The 12030-nt window shown below is 40.8% G+C and overlaps 1 protein-coding gene across 3 annotated transcripts in view; it reads right to left on the bottom strand.

The window, feature by feature from the left end:
* pds5a (PDS5 cohesin associated factor A) overlaps positions 1-12030 on the bottom strand; it is a 162708-nt gene that overhangs the window by 60409 nt on the left and 90269 nt on the right. For all 3 annotated transcript variants that reach the window (XM_060916509.1, XM_060916511.1, XM_060916510.1), the window contains exons 6-11: positions 7664-7790; positions 7265-7345; positions 7014-7154; positions 3604-3719; positions 3423-3517; positions 1841-1986 (exon numbers count right to left, since the gene is read on the bottom strand). In XM_060916509.1, coding sequence (XP_060772492.1) covers positions 1841-1986; positions 3423-3517; positions 3604-3719; positions 7014-7154; positions 7265-7345; positions 7664-7790 — 706 coding nt within the window. The remainder of the gene's footprint in view (positions 1-1840; positions 1987-3422; positions 3518-3603; positions 3720-7013; positions 7155-7264; positions 7346-7663; positions 7791-12030) is intronic.

The raw sequence follows: 12030 nt of genomic DNA, 5'->3' as shown, positions 1-12030 counted from the left end.
TTTGGGGCTGTCGCTGGGCAACACGGACTTTCAACTCCCTCCAAAGATTTTCTATGGGGTTGAGATCTGGAGACTGGCTAGGCCACTCCAGGACCTTGAAATGCTTCTTACGAAGCCACTCCTTCGTTGCCCGGGTGGTGTGTTTGGGATCATTGTCATGCTGAAAGACCCAGCCACGTTTCATCTTCAACGCCCTTGCTGATGGAAGGAGGTTTTCACTCAAAATCTCACGATACATGGCCCCATTCATTCTTTCCTTTACACGGATCAGTCGTCCTGGTCCCTTTGCAGAAAAACAGCCCCAAAGCATGTTGTTTCCACCCCCATGCTTCACAGTAGGTATGGTGTTCTTTGGATGCAACTCAGCATTCTTTCTCCTCCAAACACGACAAGTTGAGTTTTTACCAAAAAGTTCTATTTTGGTTTCATCTGACCATATGACATTCTCCCAATCCTCTTCTGGATCATCCAAATGCTCTCTAGCAAACTTCAGACGGGCCTGGACATGTACTGGCTTAAGCAGGGGGACACGTCTGGCACTGCAGGATTTGAGTCCCTGGCGGCGTAGTGTGTTACTGATGGTAGCCTTTGTTACTTTGGTCCCAGCTCTCTGCAGGTCATTCACTAGGTCCCCCCGTGTGGTTCTGGGATTTTTGCTCACCGTTCTTGTGATCATTTTGACCCCACGGGGTGAGATCTTGCGTGGAGCCCCAGATCGAGGGAGATCATCAGTGGTCTTGTATGTCTTCCATTTTCTAATAATTGCTCCCACAGTTGATTTCTTCACACCAAGCTGCTTACCTATTGCAGATTCAGTCTTCCCAGCCTGGTGCAGGTCTACAATTTTGTTTCTGGTGTCCTTTGACAGCTCTTTGGTCTTGGCCATAGTGGAGTTTGGAGTGTGACTGTTTGAGGTTGTGGACAGGTGTCTTTTATACTGATAACGAGTTCAAACAGGTGCCATTAATACAGGTAACGAGTGGAGGACAGAGGAGCCTCTTAAAGAAGAAGTTACAGGTCTGTGAGAGCCAGAAATCTTGCTTGTTTGTAGGTGACCAAATACTTATTTTACTGAGGAATTTACCAATTAACTCATTAAAAATCCTACAATGTGATTTCCTGGATTCTTTCCCCCCATTCTGTCTCTCATAGTTGAAGTGTACCTATGATGAAAATTACAGGCTTCGCTCATCTTTTTTAAGTGGGAGAACTTGCACAATTGATGGCTGACTAAATACTTTTTTGCCCCACTGTATATCCCATCATGCATTGCAGTCGCGCTGAAATCAATCAAATCAAAAGCCTCAAATCTGAATAAACGGCAGCAGCAAAGAAGAAAGTATTCAGCCTTGATTTAAAAGAACTGAAAGATGCAGCAGACACAAAGTACTTTGGACTGATTAATGTGGGAAATAAGCTCAGTATATTATGGATTTATTATTTTGAAAACCCACCAGCCGACTGATCTGGCACGTTTTAATTGTGCAACAGTAATGACGTAAATAAGGGCGCGGCGGAGTAGTGTCCGAAAGCGTTTTTTTATTTTACCAGTGAGCTCACTGTATCGTCCTCTATATAGTAATTCCCTAGATTGAGAGTAGGGAGTAGTGAACGAATGAGTGATTTCGGACACAGGGACTGTCACACATTTGACCTTGCTGTGAATGTGCGACACACATTCAACCACTCATTCTTGACATATTGATGGACAAACCGAAAACCTCATGCCCCCTCCACTTAGGAGCGGAAACAATCATGTTCCAAATTGGTGAAACTAGACAGCATTAACACCACTTCTAACCTGGTAACGGTCCGATTATCACACAGAAATAGGCCTCACCCTTTTGTCCAACATTCTCTCTCGGACAAAGCCCAGCAGCTGGTCGTTCACCAGGTTCAGGTCCTTCTTCCCAGCATTGATGATCGTCACAATGACATCATGGCGGATTGCCTCTTCAGGGTCATGTGACCTTACCTTCAAGTACTCTGGTGATTTTTTTTTTTGGGGGGGAGGAGAACAAGTTGCAGTGAGTTCTAGAAAAGTTTTAAAAGCAATATCATACAAACATGTGCATGAACACACACGGATCAGGGCTTTGAACCGGTTCAAGGAACGAAAACGAAAACCGGGAACTTTTTCTATTTCACATGGAACAGAAACGAAACCAGAAACTTTATTATTTTTTATGTTCCGGAACAGAAACGCTTATTAAAAATAATGGTAACCGGTTAATACCGGTTTTTATTTCGTTCCTCAAAGTTTCTGTAGCCTACAAATAAAAAAGTCATTCTTCTCCTGCGCAAGTTTCTATGACCCGCTGGGGTTCACTTCCTGTGTGACGTTCGCTGACTGAATGGAGAGAGCGGGAAGGTGGACTGCTAGTGAATACTAGGTGAATTACTGAGTGTCTGAGCAAAGAAGAGCCTGAACGATGCAACCTCCCTATTGGCTGTTTGTAAAAATGTATCAGTTGTTGCCCTTCCCACGGGAATCATCGCGGGCTCGAGAGACGAGACCTGACGAGTTAGTTCGTTGGTAGCAGAACAAAATGCCTGGACACAAATCGGGTTTTCAGAAAAGGAAAGAAAATAAACGGAGGGTCGAAAATACAAAAAAGGAGGCAGAAAATGCAAAACGAGTTTTAAGGTAGGACAAATGGTTACTTTTCTGAGGCAGCCCGCCGTGGCTGCAGGCCTTCAGTTGTCATTGAATGGTTAGTTTTCTGAGGCAGCCCGCCGTGGCTGCCTGCAGGCTTATTTATTATAGCCCATTTAGTTAAAATAGTTGATATAAAATGTTTATAGTTATAGTTATGTGATGGTTGTCCTGATTTAGACTGGTGGTTTTTTTTGGGGGGTTGCGCGATGTTGCACCCGGGTCCAGATTAGGGCAGAACCGGCCCTGGCTACATTTCAGCTGTAGTTTATAAATGTATGTACTTGCATAGATGTGTACTTCCAATATGGCGCCTAACAAAATCTCGCGGCGCGGTGACGTCATGCGGTAGCCCTGTATAGGGCCTGACTAGCCTTTGGTAACACACTAAACGAATTCTCTTTCATTTTTGGCACTTTTTCTGTTTGTGTAGATGGGAAGACATACTGAGAATCCAAATCACCAACATTTGAAATAATAATTGTTTTGAATTATTTCTTGTCTTATTTAATGAAGGTTGTAATAGAATTGGCCTACATTTGGCTTAAGCTGGATGAGACAGAGACATAATTTTATAGCCATTTGTTAAACAGCTGACAGGGAACGTAATTAACCGTTCCGGGAACGAAATTTTTTTGTTCTAACCGGTTCGGGAACGTCTATTTAATGGTGGAACCCAAAACCGGAAACATTAAAATTCCGTTTCTGTTCGGAACGAACCAATAGGAAAAAAATTCCAGTTCAAAGCCCTGACACGGATACACACCTGTAAGGTCCTTAGCCAAGTCTGGATGGTTCATGAGGCAGTGGCTGGCAAACTTCACACACTCCAGTCTCACAGGCACATGGATATCATTAAACCTTGGAGAGAAACAGAACAAATCAGTGAATGCATGAAAAACTTGCAAATAAAAGTCAAAATAAAAATCAATATGCTCTAAACTTACCTTCCCAGAAAGCACTGCCAGAGTGGGCGGTTTTGGGTGGCCAGTTCTGAATCTTTTGCACCGAAGAGTTTAGCCAACAGCTTTACAACAGCTAATCGCTCTTCTCCATCATTGCTCTAGGCAGATACAAATACTTCAGTTAAAGCTTTTGTGCAAACAGTATGTAAGCTAGGGGTGTAACACAGTGCCAATAGCTGGAATTGTATCTGTTTAGTGCTCAAAACATTCATACCCATTTTTCCCCCTATTTGGATGCTATTAAAACCAGGACGTGGGCGTAGTCCATCATGGAAGCCCCCCTTTCTCCAGTTAACCCTGCCCATTATGCCCTGAAAGCATGCGCCCCCCCCCCCAAAAAAAACCCAACACATTACTGCTGGAAAAATTCACTAATTGTAAAAGATCTTTCTAACGAGTAATTGAGCGAAATTCAAAGCAGTGATGTCTCTCTCAATTCAAGAAACTGCTACAGCAGTAGAGATGTACTAATTTCATCAGATTTACTTCAGTTTTTGGATGTTACAGTCCAGAAAAATCACAAAAGGTCACAGGCATGCTAGGAAATAAAGCTATTACTATTATATAAGCTACATGCTATTATAAAGCTGGGACAGATCCTTTATTCAGCAATTTATCACAATACATACATAAAAAAAACCCCCAACACATCAACAAAAGAGACTCTCTCAATGACGAGAACGATAATTTAAGAATGACGAAAATACGCTAGGAGTTTGTTTTACAATAGTAATAATAGTATTTAAATTATTTTTTTTTGGAAGGACAGAAGAGATCGAGATATTCTGTCCTGTACATAGTGAGCGGTCCATGTGATATATGAAAAGTTAAATATTTCTTTTGTGTGCATAAATACATACATGTTATTTACCAGCTGGGAGGTCTGTATGGTGAAATACCCTGATCGAGGTCTTGAAAGTACTGAGCGAGGCCCTCTGGGGACCGACCTTCAGCTGGTAAATAATATATTTATTTTTTTCGAGCCGGGCCGCCATTTTGAATCCTCATTCACGGCTGTAATGCAAATTGCTTCCTCCTCGGTATACAAGTGCACTTCCATGGCAGGAAAAAACTACACTTTGCCGCCTATGTAGTCCCCTATTTATACAAATAGGAGTCATTCAGGATTCAGCTCGGCGTTAGCTTTCTCCTGAAATGTTTTCTTTTCTTTTATTTCTTCTTCCTCAGGGTAGTAAAACTCACTTTTGCTGTGAAGACTGTCGTTATCGCTATCCATGCTGTAAAATTAATGCTATTTTCCTGAGAAATGCTGGCAAAAATGTATAAGATTTTTGATAATCTTATAAATAAATCTCATTAAAAAAAAAGATAAATGTTGACAAAAAATGCTACTATGTATGTTTGTTGTTGTGAAAGAGCGAGTTGCCAGAGGTCCATAACCGGGGTCCGTACCGCAGGATACAGACCCGCTTGCCAGCCAATCAGAGCGCAAGATTTGATGGAAACCGAACCACGAAAACGTATATATATTTACCAGCTGGGAAGTCCATATCGTGAAATACTGAGGTCAAAGCCGAGGTCCTGGTATTTCACAATATGGACCGACCTTATGCTGATAAATAATACATTTATTTTTTTCTTTACCAAATTCAAACAGAAAATGAGAGTGCCCGAAAGGGAAACCATATTTAGAGAAATGTTTTTTTTTTGGGCTTTTTTCACCTTTATTGGATAGGACAGTGTAGAGACAGGACAGGAAATGAGTGGGAGAGAGAGACGGGGAGAGACCGGGAAATGACCTCAGGTCGGAATCGAACCCGGGTCCCCAGATTTATGGTACGGCGCCTTAGCCACCTGAGCTACGACTCAGTTTGGACACACCTAATTCAATGTTTTCTTCATTTTTATTAATTAAATAAACAAAAAAAAAAATCAACCAACCAACCAAACAAACCCACGACATTTCATGTCTTAAAGTAATGAGGGACTGTGGTTTTTGATTATGACAAGGTTTGCACACTATTGGCATTATCTTAACAAGCTTCATGAGATAGTTGATGACAGTAGTTATCCATATTAGAACCCACAGCCATGTTTAATATTGAAAGTAAGAGCATTTCCACATGCACAATGCAACAAGAACTCACAGGATTGGGACTAAACAGCTGTGTGTCCATAAGAAAACCACTTGTTAGTGACACAAATGGGGGAGGAGGCTTCAGTTTGCTAGGGAGCATAAAGATTGGACTCTGGATCAATGGAAAAAGGTCATGTGGTCTGATGAGTCCAGACTGACCCTATTCCTGAGTGATGGGCGTGTCAGGGTAAGAAGGGAAGCATGTGAAGCGATGCACCCATCACTGTAAAAGCCTCCGGAGGCAGTGTTCTGATCTGGGGTCGATTCAGTTGGTCATGTCGAGGCTCATTAACGTAATGTGGTAATAAAATTAAGTCAGCCGATGACCTGAATGTACTGAATGACCAGGTTTATCATCACATCAATGGATCTTTTTTCCATTCCCTGAGGACATGGGCATATTCCAGGACGACAGTGCCAGGATTCATCAGACTCAGATTGTGAAAGAGTGGTTCAGGGAGCATGAGGAATCATTTCCACACAGGAATTGGCCACCACAGAATCCTGATCTTAACTTCATTAAAAAAAAAATAAAATAAAATTTTCAGGATGTGCTGGAGAAAACTTCTTATAGAGAGGACTTCAATTTTACAGTGGATTTCTACTCTCACATCGTCAGGACAAGACGTGACGTTAAAATTGTCGAAACGATGCCATGGCATAGGTTTATATGACCAGTGATATGAAACAAGTTCAGTTACACAAATTGAAACGTAGCGATTTTCTATGCTATGGAAAGTCCGCACTATAATGACAGGCGTACTAACACCTTCTGCGCGCTTCGGCAGCGCATTAATATGGAGCTCAGATATCAATGCGCTGTCGAAGTGTGCAGAAGGTGTTAGTACGCCTGTCATTATAGTGCGGACTTTCCATAGCATAGAAAATCGCTACGTTTCAATTTGTGTAACTGAACTTGTTTCATATCACTGGTCATATGAACCTATGCAAACAGGAAAAACGTGGAAGAGTTTGGTCGCGTCTAACTCCAGCCCCAAAAAATACCATTGGCCATACTGAGCCTAGCTACATTGCTAACAGGAGTGACAGCGCGTCTGACTGCGTCTGACTGACTGGGAGGTCGCGCAAAGCTCGGAGAGGTACGGAGCAGCTCGTCTCAATTCAGATAAGAGCATATTTCATTATGGAAATACGGTGGACTGTTCCTTTAAAGCTTACTCTACAAAGTGAAAACTTGTGGCTTTTGTTTCACCTATTCAGGCTTCTTCCTCTATAACTTGGTCGTTCTTGGTGTATGGGATTTTAGTGGAATGTGCGCTCGTCTGTCCCTCACCTTCAACTTAAACTCAAGCTGTGGCATGACGGACACGAGCAACAGCGGGTCGATGGCGAACAGCTCTTGTATGAGGTCAAACACATGCTCTGACAGATCACTCACAGAGGACTTGCCCATCACCAACACCTGATTAAAGAACTGAGATACAACAGTACAGGGTCAACAAAGCACATCAGGAAGGAAGATGGGTTTTACAAATCAGAAAAATGAACAAAAAGCATACACCCACACAGACAACACACACTTACTGAGGCAATGCACGTTTCAATGGTCTGCACAGTCCTCTTGAGCAACATCTTGGCCAAGTCATATGCTTGTTTATTCAGGTTCTAGACCAACAGAGAAAATGACAGAGATGACATTATAACCTGATTGTCTGGACACATTTATTAGTTTAATAGACATGTAACTAGTCATCAGGCCTTTTTTTTTTTCTTTTTAACTCAAATCAAAAAACAGCACAGCACAACTCGACAGAGCAGAAATCCAGGGCCCTGACCATAAAAGCAAGAAGCACTTAAAAGAGCAGCACAATAACAGATGTGGCAGTTATTTCTCACAAGATGCATAAATTCAGCACATAGTTTTGGTGATCAGTGCCAGAACTGATTAACTGATGTGATGCTAGTTGATGAGCAAATCCATACCTTGTGTGCAGGGATGAGGTTAATGAGAATGGTGTCCAGCAGCTCTTGGGTTACTCCATCACCCTCCATTATGATGGAGCTCATCAGGTCAAGCATGTGCATCTGAACCTTCTGGTTATGGCTGTTACTGAAAGAAAGGAAGAAAAAAAAAAAAAGACAAAACAGCAGCAGCACCGTCAGAAAATGAGCTCAATATGTAATCATCACTGGAACATACTTCATTCCCATTCAGTGTTGCATTTTGATTTTAAAGTCCTATTACACATTAAAATAATTGTATTATAGTATTCTTTCTTAAGAATGAGAATATTATGGAGCATGTTGGTCAAACTGCATTTCGTTAAGAAATGGAGAAGCTGAAAATCTCATTTAAAAATCAGTTCGTGCATCACGGGCTATAAGAACCAATCAGCTTTGAATATTCAACTGCAGGCCGTGCAACTTGTATGAGATTTTCAAAAGGCCATTTTGCTCCCTCTTGAATTATCTTGGCTGGACGTTTGGGGCTGTTGTCTTCAGTTCGGTTTCTCGACTGAGGAGAGTAAATTCTAGGAGACCCTATGCTTTGAGAACTTTAAGATGCTCTTTCATCTTCAACAGGACTGCTATTTGTATGGCATCTTCCCAATCAATGGCAAAATCTTTTTTTTTAATTGACACCAGGTTCAATCTGCACTAAAAAAAAAAAATTCCTCTTTCCTCATATTCTACTATACGATCACATTTATGTGTATTATATGAATGCTGTGTTTTTTAGGTTGCTCCTAATCAACAAATCAGCAAGACATTAACAACCAGGAAAATTAGTGTTGGAAAAAATATATCCAACAACATAAAGAACAATATGCAGGGGTGAGGAATAATAATAATAATAATAAAATAATAATAAAGGCTGCTATAAACCTAAACTTCATGCACTTCATAGTGATGCAATGAACCTCAATGCTGTAACGACAGTGAATCCCACTGAGACTGGACAGTACACGAAAGCGCTCACTTAAAGTCTTTACACATACAGCGTGACGTGAATAAATGAAGTGAAAAATAAAATAAATAAATGAATAAATAAATAATTGAGGAATTTAACGCAACATTAAAATTCACATTAACCCTCTGGGGTCTGAGGGTATTTTCTGGCACGCTCTGATTTTGTTGTCAATTTCATCAAGTCTAAACAGTAATTTCAAAGTCATGTGACTTTTGTATTCAGCACAAGTTCAACTACAATAATATCCATGTAGTATGAACGTCGTGATTTTACTTAAAGGGGTATTCAGTGAGAAGGGTAAAAATTTCCATTCCATTCAATGAGAAGAGCGAAAACCCCTCCCACTGCCAGCTCTTAATCCCATCAGGTCAAGCGATCAAAACGGTTTATCACAATGGGTAAGGTCACGTTTTTTCACACATTCCAACACAGTTCTACAACTGCTTTTTACAACAGCTTCATTTATCTGGTATTTGACTCTATTCAGTACGTCTTGAAATTAACTCTTTTTACTCAATTCAGAGCCACAAACAACTCTGTTACACAATTACTCTAATTTTGCTCCCACTCTGACTCCAAATTTTACTCTCTAAATTCAAAATAGAGCGAAATTAACTACCGTATTTTCTGGACTATAAGCCGCTACTTTTTTCCTAGGTTTTGAACCATGCGGCTTATACAAAGGTGCGGCTATTCTGTGGATTTTTCTTCCACCGCTAGGGGCACTCTAACCGGAAGTAGAATCAAAAATAAGATAGACGAAAAATCAATGCAAAGAAGAATTAGCAGATCTTTAGCAGATAGAACACGCACGACAAATTACTAACTGGTAATTATTTTCAAATCCAGCGAAGATGATTAAAGTGACTTGTGGTTTCAAACACAGGAGAAATGAAGGTAAATAAATACCGGTTATTTTCTCTTGGTTCTGTTCCGTTTTAATCAGCAAAGTTGCTGCCGTGTTAAAAGGCACTGTTCGGAAAGAATCTGTTCAGGTACATACATGTACATTTACAGTACAAAATCGTTCTGTACATGCAGTAAATATCTAATTTTTCAGCATAGATATCTGCGGCTTATAGCCCGGTGCGGCTTGTATATCTTTTTTTTTTATTTTTTTAAAAAAATAGAGCGGATGCGGCTTATATACAGGTGCGCTCTATAGTCCAGAAAATACGGTATTTTTAAGGAAAATACTTTTAACTCTGGAAAAATTGCTCAGTCATTTTTCCACTACAGTGCATGCATATCAACTGATCTGCTCATAATAAATAGAAGGAGTATTTACACTTACTCGAGTTGATCTTCGGCTGGATTGAGTAAAAGTTAACAAAATACAAATAAAAAAATTAATGGGGGGGGGACACACGACACCGCTCAGCGTCACAGTTCTTGAACCATGGCCTCACTTTTGTTTATAAATGCCTTGAAACCTCAAGAATGGCACAGGAATAGTTTTAAGCGTTAACAATAAATCTAATATAGTAATTTTTACGATTAAAGTGATTTATATAGGTAGCGGTCTGAGTGAATGACCTTGATGTCCGTAACGTCACAGCAGGACGTCTATCGGTCTCATCGCCATTTCCGCTATACTAAAACACAGAGCTGACTGCAACTCCAATCCTCCATTTTGAGCTAATTTATTGCCATGCCACATAGATGTGTTGCTGCACCCACCAGCAACATGACAGAAGCTGGATTTACGTTGCATTCACAGCCCAAGAATGTTCAAACCGCAAAGATTTGGACGCGTTTTGCGAGAAGTTCACGGGCACATTGGGCGCCTACAGAGTGGTCTCTCCTCTGCTCTGCACATTTTACTGAACACTCGTACGAAACCTCTGATCTGTTGAGGAGCGTTGGCTATAAGCCTGTATTGAAAGAGGGTGCAGTCCCAACAATTAAAGAAAACTACAAGAAAAGGAAAGTATTTTATTTATTATTTTTTTTAAAAGGAAAGTGAGTTCAGTTGCACCAGTCCTCCTGGAGTGAGCCGAGGGTTGTTGCTAAAACCTGGGACAGAATGGGACGTGACATATCGCTCGGGCACTAAACTCCCCGCGGTTGTTGCTAAAACCGGTGACGTCCCGTTCCGTCCCGGGTTTTAGTAATTGCCTGAGCCCAGCAGTAATGGCGGAGTACTCAGTAATGGAGAAAGAGTGGAGCAGCTGTCTGATTTCTAAACTGGATATTGCTGCCCTCTCGCCCTTACGTGGAAGAAGCGAATGAATGGAGAACTGAACAAACAACTGAAAGTCAGATTGTTTCAAAACAATCGGCCACAAGATCGGCCTTCAAGAAGCGAGAACACAAACGGATAAGCTCCGAATCTCATTTGGATAAAAAAAGCATGTTGTTTACCTGCATTTAGATTAATACATGTAACTTGTATTGTGTTTAAGTTACCGGTATAAGATTACTTAATTTGCTTCAGAATGTGATTGTCTCAGTTCATCTGATTATTTAATTAGCCTTTTACGGTTTATCAGTGAAAATGCATGCATGTACATGTATGTTGCATAAGTTATAACACCCATCCTGTTTTAATGAGAGTCAACCCACAATCAATGAAGTCAAATCAGTCTTAGTTGAGCAAGTCGGTAACGGTATTTCTTATTTTCACCATAAAGTTTTATTTATATGACTTTGGTCTATAGCTGTCAAAGGCCTCGGTCTTAAAACCGGTTCCTGCTGTGATGTCACGCACTCAGGGCTGGCTGGCTCAGCGGGGCAGCTCGAATGCCAACTTTGCGGTCGATTTTAACTCTCAAATATATATATTTTTTATTCCCATTTATACAGCATACAAGAGTCAAGGATGGAGATACTATCCACTCAGAAATGTATTTAAAAATAAAGGCTCTGCATATCTCCTTTAAGATTGAACTGAATTGCTGTCCTGAATCATGAAATGAATCATGAACTGATTGGCTGTCCTGAATCATCCGAAGTACAAAATTCGCATGCCATCTCGCAACAAGTTTTACCTCCAAATAGCCTAAAAACTATGTCTGACAGATTTTACCCTGTTTACAGTGGGCGTTCCCACCGCGAAAGAGAAACCAATCGAAACCGAAAGAGTGAAAAGTGGTTATCATGCCGTTACCATGTGAACAGTCTTTTATGAATGCGTAAGTGGGCGCTCAGCGCTGTGACTCCGGTGTGACTGAGGAAGGTGACAAGTTTTGTTTCATCCAATTTAGGTCATTTAAAAAATATAATATTTGGCAGTGGGCACATAGGAAAGTGTCAAGTTTGTCAATATGTTTATCATGCTTGTATGATAAAAACTCGAAGATATTTATCTAAATACATGACCTACTCATTCTAAACCTGCCGAGCTTCGCTGCCGAAGCTCTCGACCCCAGAGGGTTAA

The sequence above is a fragment of the Neoarius graeffei genome, chromosome 3 (assembly GCF_027579695.1).
Source record: "Neoarius graeffei isolate fNeoGra1 chromosome 3, fNeoGra1.pri, whole genome shotgun sequence".
Classification (NCBI taxonomy): Eukaryota; Metazoa; Chordata; class Actinopteri; order Siluriformes; family Ariidae; genus Neoarius; species Neoarius graeffei.
This window is presented reverse-complemented; position numbering and strand designations above follow the sequence as displayed.